Raw genomic sequence first — 19384 nt, forward strand, 5'->3', positions numbered from 1 at the left:
GAGTTGCATTTACTGGTTTGTTCAAAGGATATTTTAAAGAATTGGATGAGCAGCCCGATGATGCGGGACAAAGGCAAGGTCTAAGAGGACCACAGAGCAGAAACTTCTGCCCCATGGAGTTGAGGAACACCACCCTCCCAGCACCCAGGAGCGTTTATACACTACACAGGGGCATTTACACACTACCCAGGGGTATTTACACACTACACAGGGGCATTTACACACTACCCAGGGGTGTTTATACACTACACAGGGGCATTTACACACTATCCAGGGGTATTTATACACTACACAGGGGCATTTACACACTACACAGGGGTATTTACACACTACCCACGGGTATTTATACACTACACAGGGTCATTTACACTCTACACAGGTACATTTATACACTACCCAGGGGCATTTACACACTACCCAGGGGTGTTTATACACTACACAGGGGCATTTGCACACTACCCAGGGGTGTTTATACACTACACAGGGGCATTTGCACACTACCCAGGGGTGTTTATACACTACACAGGGGCATTTGCACACTACCCAGGGGTGTTTATACACTACACAGGGGCATTTGCACACTACCCAGGGGTGTTTATACACTACACAGGGGCATTTGCACACTACCCAGGAGCGTTTATACACTACACAGGGGCATTTGCACACTACCCAGGGGTGTTTATACACTACACAGGGGCATTTACACACTACCCAGGAGCGTTTATACACTACACAGGGGCATTTGCACACTACCCAGGGGTGTTTATACACTACACAGGGGCATTTACACTCTACACAGGGGTATTTATACACTACACAGGGGCATTTATACACCACACAGGGACATTTACACACTACACATGGGCATTTATACACTACACAGGGGCATTTACACACTACCCAGGGGTATTTATACACTACACAGGGGCATTTATACACCACACAGGGACATTTACACACTACACATGGGCATTTATGCACTATACAGGGGCATTTATACACCACACAGGGGCATTTACACACTACCCAGGGGTATTTATACACTACACAGGGGCATTTATACACCACACAGGGACATTTACACACTACACATGGGCATTTATGCACTATACAGGGGCATTTATACACCACACAGGGACATTTATACACTACACATGGGCATTTATACACTATACAGGGGCATTTATACACCACACAGGGACATTTATACACTACACAGGGGCATTTACACACTATCCAGGGGTATTTATACACTACACAGGGTCATTTACACTCTACACAGGGGTATTTATACACTACACAGGGTCATTTACACACTACACAGGGGTATTTATACGCTACACAGGGGCATTTATACACCACACAGGGACATTTACACACTACACATAGGCATTTATACACTATACAGGGGCATTTACACACCACACAGGGACATTTATACACTACACAGGGGCATTTATACACTACACAGGAGCATTATACACACTACCCAGGAGTGTTTATACACCACACAGGGGCATTTATACACATTTTGGCAAACCATACTGCCTGTGGGATTTGCAGAGTTTAATCTCTATCTAATTTCCAGTATCTACCCTCACTTCTAATGCGTGCATGTGCGTGCACATGCACGCACACACACAGAAATAGATAGATAGATAGATAGATAGATAGATAGATAGATAGATAGATAGATAGATAGATGATAGATAGATAGATAGATAGATAGATAGATAGATAGATAGATAAATAGATAGAGATAGAGAGAAGAGAGGGAAGAGAGACAGAGAAACAGAGATATCAGTGGATGATACTGAACCAACCAAAACCTCTCCTTGGTATTGCAGTGATGGTAGCATCCTAAGACTATCCAGGGAACCCAGCCTAAATCATCTCAGCATAAACTCAAGTGTGGCTAGCAGGGTTCCTTATGTCAAGAAGCCACTAGGACTTGGGAAATCCCAGGGGCTTTTGGAGCTCTGTGCCAGGAACCAGAGACAATGATCCAATCTATTTGTCATAGCCCCTATATGATTTTATGTGCACCTTGACAAGACCTTCTGGTGAAACAGCCTTAAAAGCAAAACTGATCATAAAAAATAAAGGCGAGGGACAGGTGCTGGAGAGATGGCTCAGCGGTTAAGAGCACTGGCTGCTCTTCCAGAGGTCCTGAGTTCAATTCCCAGCAACCACATGGTGGCTCACAACCATCTATAATAGGATTTGGTGCCCTCTTCTGGCATTCAGGCATCTATGCAGACAGAACACACATGGGGGGTGGGGAGCAGGGGCAAGAGGGAATGGGTCAAACAAAGCAGAGCATGTTTTGTGACTTAGATCAGAAGCCGGGCGTGTGGTACTTGTCTGTAAACTAGCACTCGGGAGCCTAAAACAGGGATGTCCTGAGTTCAAGGCCAGTCTTGGCTAACATAGTGGGACCATGTCTCTGAATAAACAAATAAATAAAATTTTATTTATAAAAATTTATTTATTAAAAAAAATCCTATTTGAACTATACAGGATAAGTGGGAAACAGGGTCATCTCTCTTTCAGATTTTAAAAATTACCTCAAGAAAACTATTCTCTGAAAGCTCTTCAAAGTGTATGAGTCCATATAGTCCCAAAGATGAAATGTCATCTAGGGGGTCATGGCCTGGGTCCACCTAAAGCTGCGCTTTTATCTCCACAGTAGCTGATTCTCTCTAAACATAATTAGTTTGGATGCCATTGTCTCTTGGGTCTTCTAAGCAACAGGGTTCATCACTGATGAAAGTCCATGGGGGTGTATGAGGGTCTGTGATGATCATCTGAGCTCTGTATGAGAGCTCTCTGTACGACTTCCTCCACAGACACAGTTGGCTCTTTGTGTCCGTGGGGTGTGTGTCTATAGATTCTGCCACCTGCTGCTGATGGGAAGTATTTAGGAAAAGTCGTCACAGGGCTGTTTACACCTACTGTGTAGTCTTGCCTCAAATGGTAGTGAGCGTGTGGAAACCTGTCCAGTCTTCCCTAAGTAACACAGAGCAATAACTGTACACAGCATTCCCACTGTGCTCAGTGTTATAAATTATCTAGAGATGGCTGAAATGCTAGAAGCAAGGCCACCACCAAAGAATAAAGGATATAGGAGAATGTGTGTGGACTATATGTAACTACTACACCATTTTGTGGAAAGGATGGGAGGAGGCAGGGGTTTGAGGAACATCCCCCATGGATTCCAAGGGACAGCTGTCCATCAAGGCCAGTGGGAAATTTGCATCATCCACTCGAAGAGCTGTAGGCATTTATCTTCAGCAACTGACTTGGAGCCTCACAGAGGCCGTCCTGTGCCTAGTGAAAACCAGCCTCACTGATAACGGGCCCAACCCCTGTCCCAGTACCAGAGTGCCTTCCACACCCCAGCAGAGATAAGGGCCATCTAAACTTGTTCACTAATGTCACTCACACCTGTTGGTGATATTGGGGATTCCCTAAGATCACTAAGCATGGTGTGAAGGTCCTATGTCCCTTATGCTTTCTCTAGGGGGAAATTTAGGGCGTCTACTACTAAAAGGAGTCAAAGGAGGTTGGGAGGAATTGAGGGAACCTGTCCTGAAGTGACATTACAGGGCAAGCGGGCTCAGGTGGGAAAGAAAAGTCACTAGAGATAAGTCCAAGACTAAAGTCCTCCATCACCACCCTTGGCTCCGCCCCCTGTGACCCGCCCCACACGAGGCACTCGGCACATGCGCCATGCACGTTACAGACACTGGTTCTTTCAGGACCAAGACCAGTGATTATCACATGACTAGGTTTTAGTCATGTAGCCAGTCTCCCTTTGACAATGAGACTGTCTGTAATAGGTAAGGGCCCGAAGGGGATGGTCACACCTCCTTGCCAACCCAGGAACTCCTACGTGGCATGTGGTCATTTTGTTAGGCAGGCACGGGGGAAAACTGGGAAGCGAATGAGACCACGAGGTGACCCAGACCGTCCACACCGGTAGATCTTTCCACCTGCTGCAATTTGAATAGTTGTCCTGTCCAACTCATGGTGAACTTGAACCCCAGTGCCACAGTGCTGGGGTTGTGGGATCTAGAGAGGTGCTGTTAGGGGTAGTGGAAGACCACAGGGGGCGGGAGGGATTCCTGACGTCTCCCCTCTTTGTCCAGTCCAGCACTGCCACGGGTGGGCTCTAAGGACAGGGGAGCTGCAGGAACAGAGTTCCCTGAAGAATAGCTGGGCAAAGGAAGAAAAGGAGTCTTGAGAAGAAGCCAACCCTCCACGGGGTGCTCTTCAGATGAATTCCACAGTTTATGGAACTTGATTTTCTCAGTTCTTTCCGGTTACATGCCACAGCCGGGGGAGAAGAGGCCACCCATAAATGAGAAAATGCACTAGCATGGGTCTCAGTTGGTAGGGTGCTTTCTAAGATACACAGAGCTCTGAGCGTGATCCCTTAGCACCACGGGAAAACCAGGCGTGGCGGTACATGCCTGTAATGCCCGCACTCGGGAAATGAAGGCGGAAGGATAGGAAGTTCAAGGTCATCCTCCGCTGTGTAATGAGTTGGAGGCCAGTCTGGAATACATGGGACCCTGCCCTCTCCAAGCCCCCTCGCAAAGAAAATGATAAAAGGTTACAAAGTATAGCCAGGCATGGTAAAGCCTATCTTTAACCTCACGACTTGGAAGACAGAGGCAGGAGGATTGCAAGTTCAAGGCCAGCCTGGGCTACATTAGTAAGATTATGCCAACATAAAGGAAGCAAAGGAGGGTTAAAATAAAGTGTTATGAAGCATTTTTTTAGAAAATGAACGAAAACTTTAAAGCCTTAAGGTAATTGTAAGATGGCTGACTTTGTGTTGGGATTGAGGATGGTGATGATGTAGTAGTTTCTGACCAAGTGAGCATGTTGACTAACTTAGTTTGAGCCATGTCGTTGGTCCCTAAAAGGATCCAGCACCATGCAGTAGCCTCATTGATTTCTAGGGACTCACCAGGATACAGTGTTAAGATACAGGCATCCCGCTTTGAAATAAAGCTGCCCTGACCCAGCCAGGGACAAAACCACACAGGCAACTCACCTGCCTCAGCATCTCTGAAGCAGTTGTCAGCAACCTCTGACAGCAGCATCTGGGAGCTGGTAAGAAATGCAGGTTCTTGGGCCCCCGCTCAGACTCAGGTGGATCAGTGCAACCCAGGGCCCTCTACTGCTATGTCTACCAGAAACCTCCGCTTCTCCGCGGCTTCCTGAAACAATCCCCACAGGATTGTTCCATTTTATTCCCTCATGCGCATTGTGTCTTTTTCCCATAATGCTCTGTGTTCTACTGAAGAAGCTTCTCCTCCAAACCCTTCCAGTCGGGACCTGTTAACTTTAGGGTACATCTTTACCTCCCAGTCCATAGCCATGGACCGTCAACCAGAAGGCGGGTGACTCCAGGCCAGCTCATCCACAGCCTCACAGAAGCACTGCTTATGAACAGGCCTGAGGGAGATGTACAGAACCCAGAGGGCCTAGAACCCTGCATACCTCACAAGCTCCTTCTTCACTCAGCCTCTGCCACAGAAATAGATGGCAGAGAAAAAAACCTAGACTCTTCCACTTCAGGGTTTCTTGGGCAGTTTTGTGTGAAAGGGGGCCTCTGTAGGATTTTAAGAGCCTTTCCCACGCCCATTGTGGTCTGGATAGACTAAGGAATAAAGCCTTACCTGGACAGAGCTGCAAGAGCCACTGTACCATGGCCGCTAGAACTAACATGACAGAGGTGCCTGGAATATTTCCCATGTTCTCTGCTGGCCAACCTTACCATGGCAAGAACCTGCACTACTTGTAACCTGACTCGTGTTTCTGAGGCCTTGCCTATCCCAAGTGAGTGCCTTCCTTGAAATTGAACAATTAGTAACTACTCAAGCCTGCCATCTGGTGGTAAGAAGGTGAAATGACAGCTGGAACGTTCAAGTCGAGAGAAAAGCAAATTCCATTTTGCAAAAAGCTACTGAACACAAGCTGAGGAGAAAGGTGTAGGAAGGCCAGACCCTACCAAGATAGATAATAGGAAGTGGTCATGTGGAAAACAATAGCCACTTCATTAGTAATGGTGTCACTATCTCACCAACCTTTATAGCGTTTATTCCCACTTGAAAGGCTTGTTGTAAAGTGAAAAAGAATTAAAATCAGAAAGTCCTTGAGCCAGCATTGGATGCATAGTAATCACACACACGTTAACTGTGGTGTTTATTACATTTTATTTTTAATTACATATATGTATTTGTCTTGGGCATGTGTATATGAGTGTTTATACCCGCAGAGGCCAGAAGAGGACATCAGATTCCCCCAAGCTAGAGTTACAAGTAGTGAGCTACCTGATGTAGATCGTAGGAACCAACCTCAAGTCCTCTGGAAGAACAGCAAGCTCTCTTAGCCACCTGGAACCACCTCTCCATCCCTTGCATGTTTATTCATAAGTGCTGGTGGTCCTCGGTCATGGTAGGAAATGCTCTGTATCAGAGAACTTGGTCCTCGGTCATGGTAGGAAATGCTCTGTATCAGTGGTTCTCAACTTATCAGTCATGATCCTTTGACGGGGATTGTCAAATGACTGTTTCACAGGGGTCTCCTAAGACCATTGGAAAACACAGATGTTTACAATATGATTCGTAACAGTAGCGAAATTACAGTTATGAAGTAGCAATGGAAATCATTGTATGGTTGGGGGTCACCACGACATGAGGAACTGTATTAAAGGGTCGCAGCATTAGGAAGGTTGAGGACCACTGCTGTCCATGCTTTCGTCCCATTATCAACCCTGAGAAGCAAGAACCATTGCTCTTCCTGGTTTGCTGATTAGACAAGTGACTCTCAGAGGTAAAGAATGTTGCGGGAAGAACTCCTCCGTGGAGCAAAGGAACTGGAGCTCATCTCTGACCTGCAGCTGTTCACTTGTGTGTGCATTCCACTGCCAGGGTGATGGAATGAGTCTTCTCAGTGCTTGTAGAAACCTGATACCAGTCCATGCTTTTTACCCACTTCCACCCTGCATACATACCTCACCCCCTCCCCCAACACACACAGGGTAGGGGGGAAGGAGAGCCTGAGAGCATGAGAGACTGTAAGCTTTCCCAGGGAGCAACTCACAGTACTGTTGTATTCTCCAGACCTTAGCACAGTGACTGGGAGGTACCAGAGGCTTGGTGTATACTTTGAAAGAAATGAAGATGCTGTACAATGCTTACCTGCCAATGGTTCATTAAACATCTATCATTTTATTGTATGTATATGTGTCTGTGTAAGTATATGCCATGTGCCCACAGAACGCAGAGGCATCAGATTGTGTGAAGCTGGAGTCACAGTAGGCAGTTGTTAGGCTCCCAACGTGGCCACTTAGAACGGAGTCTAGGCTACTGTGAGAACAGCCAGGGCTCTTAACCATGAACCTTCCCCCCCCCCCCCCCCCCGGGCCCCAGTCAAGCATTTGCCTTAAAGACAGTGAGCTAATTACTAAATCAGAAAGGAGGATGGCATCAGATTTTAAACAGAAGACCAGACCAAACTAAATGTTCTTAAGATCTGTCAAAATAACTGTCCTATGGTAAAGAGCACAGCAAGACAAACAGTGGTATTATCAGGGTATTTGAAGGGAATGTGTCCCCACGTGCAACATGAAGAGCCAAGGTCCTGTGGACCCCCAGCAGTAAAGTCGGGGGTCAGGACCTGGCCTGTTCCTCTTGAGTTCTGAAAGTGGAAGCGTCACAGTAGTGGTATAGACACCTCCTCACGTGGACATCCCTGCCGAGGCCAGCTGTGGAGGCAGCCTTCTGAGTGATGCAGTTCCAACAGGCCCGAGGCAGTCTTCCACTGAGAAGTGCCCGTGAAAATTGAGCTATGTCTCCTGAGGGGGTGATGACATTGGCTCCCCAGTTTCCTAGTCCAGATGTGTGGTGGTTTGAATAAAAATGGCCCCCATAGGCTCCTAGGGAGTGGCACTATCAGGAGGTGTGGCCTTGTTAGAGTAGGTGTGGCTTTGGTGGAGAAAGTAGGTCGGTAGTGGGTGAGCTTTGAGGTCTCAGAAGCTTAAGCCAGGTCTAGTGTGACATTCAGGCCCAGTGGCTCTCTCTCTTCCTGCTGCCTGCCAACCAGGATGTAGAACTCTCAGGTCCATCTCCAGCACCATGTCTGCCTGCGTGCCGCCATGCTTCCCACCATGATGACAATGGACTAAACCTCTGAAACTGTAAGCCAGCCCCAGTTAAGTGTTTTCCTTTATAAGAGTTGTCATGGTCATGGTATCTCTTCACAGCAATAGAACCTCTAGTTAACACAAGGTGTTTCAGAAGGCCCAGATGTCTGGACTTGCTATAAGCTCCCTGGTACTCATCACCTTCTCCAAAGCCCACCACATGAAGAAGAGGGTTCATCAGATGCCCCCCCCCCCCCCCGCCTCAGCGGGTTCCCTTAATCTGAGACCCTCATTCCTTCCAACCACTCTGCTTTTTGCACCTATGTCCTTATCTCGGAGTCCTGGGGCCCTAGTTGAAGAGACCTAAGTCAAAATACCATAAGGTTAGGGAGTGAGATGGAGAAGTGGGGCAGGAGGAGAGGACCCTGTGACCAAACCTTCCTCCACTGGGTCGGGATCATGACTTGGGACCCAGTGGGTCTCGCTGGTCTCTCCATGAGGTTATGGGCTCCTTTGCAACCACTGAGCAAGTTCCTCAGTGCAGGGTAGTACAGATGCCACCAGGACTCCACTCCAGCATTAACAAGTGCGTAAGCCAAAGCAAATCACAGGCAGATGGTGGTGTGTGACGGTTCTCCTCTCCCACTGCCACATCTGGATGGTGAGATCTGGAAGAGATGCAATAGGTTTCTGATGACAGACAAAGACATTAAGGACTCGGGAAGCAGCCCTCCCCTGTCTGTGACGCTGGAGATGGAGTTGTGCCTAGGGTGCAGACTTCTGACATCCAGGCATGAACTACACCTGGGTAAGTGTGTTAGCCCCACGGTATAGCATCGATGTGTAAGACTCCTGACGATAAGGGCCATCCTCTCCATCATAGTTTTTCCCAAAGCATCCCACAGCATGGGTTCTAACAAGTTTACTATGAAAGTAAGTTGTGTGAGCTAATATTTTAGGGAAATACTGGGTTAACTAAGTAACACTCTTGTTGCTGAAGTTTTTCCTGTGTCCCGCCCAGTCATCAGCCGCTCAGACCCAAGTAAACACACAGAAGCTTATATTAATTAAAACTACTTGGCCATTAGCTCAGGCTAACTACTGACTAGCTCTTACACTTAAACTCAGCCCATTTTTGTTAATCTATATGTTGCCACATGTTCTGTGACTTTACCTGTGTGCCATTACATGCTGCTCCCTGGATGACAGGCTGGCTCAGCCTTCTTCTTCCTAGAATTCTCCTCTCTGCTTGTCCTGCCTATACTTCCTGCCTGGCTACTGGCCAATCAGCATTTTATTAAACCAGTGTACAAAAGCATTATTCCACAGCACACTACCCTTTGTTGTAACTCTGAATGTATTCATCTTTATCTCTGCTCTCCCCAAGCCTGTTTGACCAGGGAACCTCTTTGGGGGAGAAAACCTATAAGTATGTCTGTAGATGGAAATTTCTCCTGTCTCGTTTTGCCCAGCATTCCGGATGAATCTCTCCCACCTGCGGTCCCACAGCTGCTTATAAATTAATCACTCAGAGGCTATATTAATTACAAACTCTATGGCATCTGGCTTCAGCTTCTTGCTAGCTAGCTCTTTCATTTTTAGATTAACCCATTCTTATTAAGCTATATGTTGCCACATGACTGTGGTGTTACCAGTCTGCCAACATCTTGTTGCTCCTTGGGCGACGGGATTCCCATCTCTCTCTATTCCACCATTTTCTCTCTATCTCTGCTTGGATTTTCTGCCTGCCTCTAAGCTGCCTTGCCATAAGCCAAAAAAAGCTTATTCATTGGCCAACCAGAAGAACTTCATTCACAGCATACAGAAAGACATCCCACAGCATAAGTCTCTCTATACAAATGTCCCATCCGACCCATTTCTCAGCAGTACTTACTCATATCTAAAGCATGCCATCTAGCGAAGGTGTAAAGTGGAGTATTTATGGGTGTGGATAATAGGAATTGCCCTATATTCTTTCCACATCTCAAACGTCACAGAAGTAGAAACAAAAAAAGTCATCCCTGTGAGATTCTGAAGCCCACAGCTCATCTTCTAACCCCTCTTCACGTATGGAGTCGGCGTACTCTCACGTTGGGCCGGCTTCCCTTGTGTCCTCCGTGAACAGTCACACCTGCTGATGTTTCGTCCATTCCTCCCGAGACAGAAGCTCAGGACCCAGGAGTGGCTCCCTAAATACCTGGTCACTTTGCCCTCTGGCCAGGTTCTGGGAAATCAGATTTAGAAAACAGATTCTGTTTTCTAAATATTAGCAAGTTTTCAAAACAGAGTTGAAATATTAAGTGTTTCAGTTTACTACAGCTTTCTCATAAATACCCCAGTAGCCCCCTAAAACCTCAAACCATTTTTGGGGAGCATCTTTAAAGTCTCATTTCACAGGACCCCTGAAGCAGCATGTCCTTGATGCTTGGGAGTGTACCACAGAGGAGGACAGTGACTGTGTCCCATCCCTCTCAGTTTATGACTTGTGATAGGGACCTGTGGATAGGGACCTGTGAGAACTGAACCTGGAAATGAAAAGACCCTCGGTTGGAATGGCTTATCCAGTCTGATATCCCAAGGATAGTACACACATGGAACCCCAGCACTCAGGAGGCTGAGGAAGGACCCTAGTGAGTTCCAGACCAGACTGGACTACACAGCAAGACTGTTTCAAAACAAAACAACAACACACAAGATAGCCAGCCCCGTTTTTCCCACCTGTCACTCACCCGTCCTTCCTACATTTGACTAGTGAGGGCGGAAGTGTTCCGTGCATTTGTATACAATATTTGAGGTAGATGTCCGGGGCTTCCCTCTTGAGGGGAGGGTCAGCCTGAGGACAAGAGCCCCATCTCTGACTGCTTGGTGCCTCTGTCTTGTGTAGGTTAGTTTGTGAGCTCTGCGGCTATGGCATGTCCAGAAGATAGCGTTTCACAGCCCTGCCCCCCATCATCTGGCCCTTTCATTCTTCTAGCCCCTCTCGTTCCCTGGGCCTTCATCAGGGAGTCTTACTTGGATCCGTTATTACTACGAGGAGTAACAAATGGCGATCTTCCTAGTTCCCTTACCCCGTGTATGTTTGTTAGCCGGCGTCCTACTTGCGTGACAGACCTGGCCCACTCTCTTTTGAACTCATCTCACCGTGGTCTTGTTGCTCACCTTTTCTTCAGTGGGCTAGAATTCTTGAGAGTCCTATTCGTTTTCATGGTCGGACGACTCCAGACTTGGCCAGTAGAGCCCCCGTAAGCTGGATCCAAGCAATCACTCTCCACACCAGCTCTTACCCCTTGGCGCCCCGATGAATACGGTCAGTTTTCTCTTTTCGAAAACTCCAAGGCTCCCCCTGTCCTGCTCTCCCCACCCCCACCCCCACCCCCATCGTAGAACAGGATTTTCCTGCCTGGAGATTTCACCGCTCACTAATGCAGCCCTGACCATCCTCAAACACAGGGCTGTTTAATTTCAACACGAAACATGGGACAGAGTCACAGCAGTCATGTGCGAGTCCGGGAGCAGGCGGCGCCAGCAGTAGGTCGACTCAGCCACCCTAATGGTATTTGCTTTTCCCCTGTGTAAACCAAACCCTGGCTGCCCGAGATGTGCCCTCTGCTTCCCTGTAGCTGTTTATATCACTCCAAAGACAAAGCAAAGGTGGATTCCCCTTAGCTCTCCAGGGCTCCCACTGTAAGTCAGGCAACTGCTTCCAAAAGACAAGCAGGAAGAAGGTGGGTAGCTCGCTCCTTCGGAACCCAGTCTTCCTTCAAGGGCTGGCATTTTTCTAATTCCATGCATGATGCCGGAGGAGGGACGTTTCCCTTTTGCTCAGAGACTTCCTTTTTCCAGGCAAGAGGTGGATGGGCTATTGACATAGGCACGGGGAATGGACTGAACTTGATCTAGTGTGTATAAGGAAGAATAATTGCAGATATGGGGGTGGGGAGGGTGAGTACATTCGTCCCCACCCTGTTCACCTGTGGGTCATAGAACCTTGAACATTAGAGGCCAGTTGAGAGAAGGAATGTCACCAGGAAAGGAAATCACCAAGTGGAAAGAGAGGGCAGGACCTGAACCAGGAAGCGTGTCCCACAGCTAAGCCTGATACCTGACTCAAAAGCATGGCTCTCAGGTATGAGACTAGACGTGAAGGAAAGCCAAGAGGTGGACCCTAAGGGAGGAGGTTTGGGGAGAAAAGGCAGGAAGCTGACCCTAAAGAGGGAAAAGCTACTCCAACATCCTGTAATTGCAGGGTTTGGGAGAGCAGAGATGGGAAGCCTGAAGACATACAGGAAACATACACGCAGTTGAAGGACTTGGCTTCAGTCTCTAGCCTGCCCACCTCTGTCTGTCTGCCCCCCCCCCTCCTTGGGATATCGGTGATTTGGGAGGAGGAGTGTTAAATCCCAGCCATTCTTGCATTTCTAAGCAACTTAATCTGTGGCCTGAGCCCAGCAGAAGGTGAGAAAAGGCTTTCAAGCTTCACTAGGTAATAGATCCCCAGGATCCAAGCAGCTACTAGGAAGCTGGGATGGACCAACACCCCCAACCTCCCCCCCCCCCCCGTTCTCCCCCCCCCACCTCCCCCCACACCCCCGGGTGCTTCTTTCTCCCTCTCTTCTGGCTGCTAAACTAGAACTCCAAAAGCTGACCTACTCATCATAATAATCATTTACAGGGCTCTCTGCATTCTGTACTTTGTGGTTTCACAAACACTGCTGAGCGCCCCCCCCCCTTTCCTTTTCTTCAACTTTGTCTTCACTAGTTACCTTCCTATCTGGATTGTTTTTTTTTTTTTTTTTTTTTTTAAACAAGACTCCAAAGTAAGCAAAAGTACAGCAGTCAGGATTTCAGCACCAGTCCTGAAATGGGGAGGGAAAGGGTGGAGGAGGGGGGAAATGGGCATGGTACTTTCTAATCTAACCCATTTATCCAGCTCATCTATGAGTTAGAGCAGAAAGTGAGGCAGTGGGGAACTAGAGCTAGGAGCATAATCCTAAGAGTCGTGTGTGTGCGTGTGCATGTGCACGAGCGTGCGTGCGTGCGTGCGTGCGTGCGCGTGTGTGTGTGTGTGTGTGTGTGTGTGTGTGTGTGTGTGTGTGTGTACCGGCTGCTACTTCAGCATCCCATTCCTTCTTTCCCTGCAGGGCTGTTGTACTTGGGTCTATGTATGTTTTGCACTTGATGTCATGATTGACAGACGTGCACCATTGGTCTCTATTCCAGAAACAGCTACTTCTTGGTGTGGCTAACGCCTGCGACATGGCAACTAGATTGCATGTCTTGTGAGTCCAAGATGTGTGCCTTTTAAAAACACAAATGAGGCTTGGAGAGCTGACTCTATCGGGAAGATGGATCAGAAATGAATCTGTGACATATCCAGATGAATCTGTGACAGGTCTAGTAGGAGTGCATGCAAGGAGGACAAGCGAGAGAGAGTCCAGAGGGAGGCCGAAGAGAGATGGCTGTGTGGCCAAGTGGACCTGCACATTCAGGAGCTCAGGGATTCGGGGCTTGGGAGAAGTGGAGTTGGGTCTATAAGCACTTCCTGTGCTGCTGGAAAAACTGCTACAAACTTGGGGTTTTCAGACAAGCAGCCAGAGCTTTTAGAGCTGGCATCAGTGGGTTGCATTAAGGACACTGAGTGTTACCAGGGCCCTGTTCCTCAGGGGTATGGCCCCTCTCATTTCTGCCTCTATAATCACATCGTCTCTCCCTCTTCTGTCTGGGACCAAATCTCCTTTGGCCTTTGGCCTGTCTGGGACCAAATCTCCTTTGGCCTTTGGCTTAGGAGCACAAATATAACTGAACTTTGGAACATCCCCATATTGAGGTCCATAACTTGATTACCTCCACATTTATTTGATTGGTTGCTTTGGCCATGGTAACATTCACAGATCCCAAGGATTCAAGTGTGTATATCTTTTAGGAAATGACTTTTCCACTTACTTCATAGGTACTGATTTTATTACCATAGTAAATTGAAACCCCTGTAACTAACCAACCAACCAACCTGTTGTTCATAGCAGCTGCAGACGTTTTCCTTACTGATGGAGTATTGTTATATTAGTATATTATAGAATATCATCCTGGGGAGTCTATAATTGAAAGAAGGAAGGAGGGAGGGAGGGAAGGAGGGAGGGAGGGAGCCACAAGCAAATCATCTCTCCTCCAAATGAACTTTGCAGACAAAGGCACTAGGTTGAAGGTCCTGGTGTCCATTTGTCTTCTGAAAGGTCGTACACATAAGAAACAGAAAACCACTAAGAGGTCCTCCCGTTTCAACACTTGGGATTCACTGAGGAATCCAGCAGGCCAGGGTGGCCAGCTTTGCATGAAAAGAAGATTTTGTTCAAAGGGAAGCGATGGAGAAAATCCAACCTGGGAAGGAGCAGGGCACAGTGAGCAGGTGGAAGAGGACTCCACCACCTTCACTAGGAAGCCCCAGGGAATGGTATTGCAGGCATGGTGTTGACCAGCAAGCAAATGGAACTCATGACTGATGACTGGGATTGTCCTGGCTGTGGAGATGGCACATCAGGAGCACACTGGCTCAGGCTAAGCTAACACTGGCATCCTGCTCAGGCTGCACCACCCCAAAGGGCTGAATCAGGAAACACATGGTCAGCCATCTTTAATTCTCACTGTCTGTGCTAGCGAGCTTTCCATTTCTCTGACAAATCCCTGAGCCAGTCAACAGATAAGAAAGGATGGTTTATTTTGACTCCCAGAAGGGATGGTTCATTTTGGTTCAGAGTTCTGGAAGTTTCAGTCCATAGTCACCTGGCCCTGTTATTTGAGGTTGTATCAGTATGGTACATCATGGTAGAATCATGTGACAGAAGATACTTGGTCACCTCAAGGCAACTGAGAAATAAGAAAAATAAAAAAGAGAGTACTGGGTCCAGATATGCTCTAGGCACACCCCCCTAATGATCTAACTTTTGTCCACTAAATTCCACCTTCTAAAAGGCCTACCACCTCCCAGTAGTACCACAGAATGGTGACCGAACCTTCAACACATGGGCCTTTGATGGACATTCAGGATCCAAACCATTGCCTTCTTAATACCTAAGGAGGTGACAAGGAATCCTCTAGGAATGTTTATACCTCCCGCTGCTGAGCGGTGCTGTGTCCAGGAAGATTCATGGGTCCCTGGAATCTTCACTAGGGAAAGGCCACAGGTCACTAAATATCATGGGTCCCTTTGCTCCCTGACATTATCCCATCATGCTTTTCTCATCTGCAGATGGGGTTGGAATATAAAGCTTGGATGTCTGAAAAGGAGTTTGTGTGAGTCAAGTGTAAAGAATGTTTGGGAATTCTGAATCCATGACGTCAGAGACACGAGGGGGTTCTGTCTTAATGATTCACGCGCTATCCTTGGACCAGAACTTACAACTCTTCATTTTGAGTGTCTCAAAAGGAAAAGTAAACTTGATTCTCACTAATAGGACTAATGACATTCCCTTTTTCTTACTCTTTCTTTTCCAGATGGTAACAAAAAATAATCCAGATGGGGTGCAGGTGCTGTAAGATGATACAAAGGTAAAGTGAACAGAGATTGTATGGCAAGGGGCGTTGGTAGTCAGTCTTGTTGAGACCACGCCCATAAAGTAAGACATGAAAGTAGAAGAGGGACACTAGGGAGAGAAGGGGACGAGTGGGGGTGGGGAGGACACACTGGAGGGGGGGGATGGATACGACCAAAGTCAACTATGTACGGGTATGAAAATGCCATCTTGAAACCCGCTGTTTTGTCCAACGGCAAACGCTAAAGCAATAGCGAGACCAATAGAAATAAATAAATCCGTAAAGACAGGATATGTGACAGCAGCAGCTCAAGAAGTAACAATGAGGGGCTGGAGAGATGGCTCAGAGGTTAAGAGCACCGACTGCCCTTCCAGAGGTCCTGAGTTCAATTCCCAGCAACCACATGGTGGCTCATAACCATCTGTAATGAGATCTGGCGCCCTCTTCTGTATACATAATAAATAAATAAATAAATAAATAAATAAATAAATAAATAAATAAATAAATAAATAAATAAATCTTTAAAAAAAAAGAAGTAACAATGAAATTGTGACACCATCAGGACATTTAGCCAGCTCAGGTTTGACCCACATTGCCAAGACATGAAGCCTTGGCTCCATTTGACAGCATTTAGAAAACTAGATTTTTTTTTTTTTTTAATTTTCTCATTGCTCAAAACTGTTAGACATATCATTACTCCTGAGGTCAAATTCCATTTCGGTCAAATTTGCATTTCTCACAAAGCTCAGAGGATTTCTGAAGTGAATGATACTAAAGAGTCCAGTCACCTTTCTTGTGACATTTCATAAAACTTTGAGTGGTGTGAATCATAAGGAAGACAGACTCACTGGGGACATGACTTCCTGGGGGTGGGGTGGGAGAGGCAGGGCGGCGGGAAGCTCTGACTCTATTTGAGTCCAAACACACACTTACACTTTACTCCATCAGAGCCATGTGATGTTGGGCTTTGTTCACAAGTGTTTATTATCTATAGTATTAGTTCTCTACATCCATGGACTCTACAGCCCTAGAGTCCACCAACCATAGATTCAAATATTCAGAAAGGAAACCAAGTCTGTACTGAACATTGGGACTTTCTTCTTGTTGTTCCCTAAGCAGTACAGATTGAAGATAATCTCTATGGCATTTATCTTGCCTTAGGTAGAATAAAGAACCTAGAAATGACTTGAAGTGTAATGAGGTGTATGCAGATATGCCACAATTTCATGTGGAAAATTTGAGCATCTACAGATATTGTTATGTATGAGGGTCCTGGAACTAATTCCCCCGTGATTGTTTCTTTTATTCTACCACATACTTTATATTTATCATTTTCATGACTACATAATATTCCATTGGAGAAATATACAGATGATACTTGGTACTTAGCCCCTTATTTCCCTGTTAGTGGATTTTTTTTTTCATTTTTAAAGTCCATGAACTACTTTATAATTCACCTATCCCTTCCTTTGGGGTCCCTTTAGCTCTTTTCATTAGCCAACGATTTCTATGCCAAGTATATTTATTCTTTTAGACACAATCACAGGAGCCAGTCCCTTCCCCAGCTCCTCTGTCCCGAGGCCAACTTAACTGATGCCTTCTCCTCTCACCCCCAGCTATCTCTTTGATCCAGTTCAAGTGCCCTCCCCTGGGTTCGTCAACGAAGTGAACACCTGCAGGTTGGAGGAGGAGGATGACACTGTCAGACTAAAAGGCACCCAGAACAGAGAGGTTGAGGTGCCCGGGAATGCCCTGCATGGTGGGAGCCTGATCAAGACGGAGAACAGAGACGGTACAGCTGGTCTACCTCGCCAAGGCCCGCTCCCTCCGGAGGACTCGGAAGAGAGACACTGTGCGGAGAAGCATGGTATTGTCAATGGTATCAGCCCCACTGCCTCTCTGCATTTGGTCAGGAGTCCCAGGCCCCACCAGGTTGACGGTGGCTCCTGGGCCAGCAGCTCCTGGGCAGGCACCATAGACGGCACTCACCCAACTCAACCCTTCCTTGAAGGAGAGGCCTGCAGGAAGCAGAGCTGCACCGTGCCCACCTCCTCGGAAGAGACCCAGGTGGTGGGATGTGGAGACTGCGGGGTCCCCGCTGAGGTCTTGGCAGGGGCAGACCACGTCCTACACTTACCAGCCCCGGATTACCCCCAGCTCTGGAGCCCCACCCTAGACCATGCAGACCCTGAAGAAAAGGATTATCTTTTTGAGAACCACTCTGAGGTGGAGCCCCTGCCGGGAATTCACCCCAGGGTGAGTGAGCAGGATCTGAGCCTGCCCTTCTCCCTGAAGAGAAGCTGGGACTCCCTGAATGAGGCGGTGACTACGGAAGTTCTGAATGTCTACTTTAAAGAGGAGGGTCCCACTCACCCCCCGCCAGCGGCTGATTCTCGGAATGAGCCGGAAGTCCCCCACAGCTACAATGAGGACAGAGATGGGGTGGTGGTCGATGAGGACGCTGAGGTGGCCGAAGCCCTGGCAGCATTAGAAGCTGCGACTGCAGGAGAAGATGCAGAGGAGGCAGATTAGGGTGAGGGGCTAGGTGAAAGGCTGGGCGAAGCAGGGGCGGGGCAAGTGAGGTGCAGTCACACGGAGCAGACAGAGGCAAATGGACGGAAGCAGAGCTAACCACTCAGCAGGCGTGCCCAGGCAGCCTCGCCAGCCGCACCACGTGTTTACATCCGTTCTCTTCCCATCGCCAGGACCTGCGCCACCCTGCCTGCCTGCCTGCCGTGGGCAAGCATCCCTCTGGGTAGCTGGACCCTGATTCAGAACGCTAGGTTCAAAGTCAGCGTGGGCCTCCGTGTCCAGGTCCACCACACATGCAGACGTTAAGCAGCTTGCTTGCCGGCCCTGGAAGCTCCCCCAGAACATCTGTCCAGATGTGCATGAGAATGCCCTGATATCCCCACACCTGATCCCAGGGGGGGCACACAAATATGGGCCATGCTGTTTGAATGTATTTCTTTACCTTGTTTTTGAGAGCCAAATACTTCCCCCAACCTAGAAAGGGTAACTATCCACTTAAAGTGCCTACTGTGTGCCAGAGCTTAACTTCAGGGACAGTCCACCCAGGGAATCTACTAACTAACCACTTGTTGAATGTCAGGTTAAGCTTTGTGGCCTTCGGGGTGGAACAGATGTGACCAGTGAACCAATGGTTAGGCCTCAGCTGTGCTATGAAAACACCTTGACCTTAACTTTTTTTACACTATTACTTTTTAATCTCCTTTGGGATGCGGGAGGCTGGCCAAACTACTTCTTAAAACGAGTGTCGTGTTTTAGTTTCAAGTTCATGAGTGTCTTGGAACAGCAAAGCCATTTACGGAGGGGTTTGGGTCATTAAATGTCTGGTTCCCATTAAAGCGTCATAGCATTATGTGTGTGTGTGTCTGTCTTGTCTCAAAGCTGGATAGGATGGTCCCAGACCATCAGCGATCACTGGTGTTTCCTCCAGTTTACACAGATAGACATTCATTTGCGCTAATAAAAAAGGAAGGGCCAGACATGGCACCCCCTCTATGTTAAGGTGGTATAGTCCCACTTTCTGTTTACACCAGGCTGGTTAGCATCTGGTCACTTGGCCACATCTGGCTGGAGAGAAGAGAGAATAGAAAACATAATCAAGCTGTGTATTTGGGTATCCCACATCAATTTGGGATCTAATCCCTGACACACAGGAGAAAATGGACA

At 47.6% G+C, this 19384-nt stretch overlaps 1 protein-coding gene across 2 annotated transcripts in view; it reads left to right on the forward strand.

The window, feature by feature from the left end:
• Pgcka1 (PDCD10 and GCKIII kinases associated 1) overlaps window positions 1-19070 on the forward strand; it is an 81129-nt gene extending 62059 nt beyond the window's left edge. For both annotated transcript variants that reach the window (XM_042286010.2, XM_042286011.2), the window contains 2 exons: window positions 15650-15703; window positions 17305-19070. In XM_042286010.2, the coding sequence (XP_042141944.1) occupies window positions 15672-15703; window positions 17305-18220 (948 nt within the window). In that variant the 5' untranslated portion in view covers window positions 15650-15671 and the 3' untranslated portion in view covers window positions 18221-19070. The remainder of the gene's footprint in view (window positions 1-15649; window positions 15704-17304) is intronic.
• The last annotated feature ends 314 nt before the right edge of the window (window positions 19071-19384 follow it).

Source organism: Peromyscus maniculatus, chromosome 10 (assembly GCF_049852395.1).
Source record: "Peromyscus maniculatus bairdii isolate BWxNUB_F1_BW_parent chromosome 10, HU_Pman_BW_mat_3.1, whole genome shotgun sequence".
NCBI classification, from domain to species: Eukaryota; Metazoa; Chordata; class Mammalia; order Rodentia; family Cricetidae; genus Peromyscus; species Peromyscus maniculatus.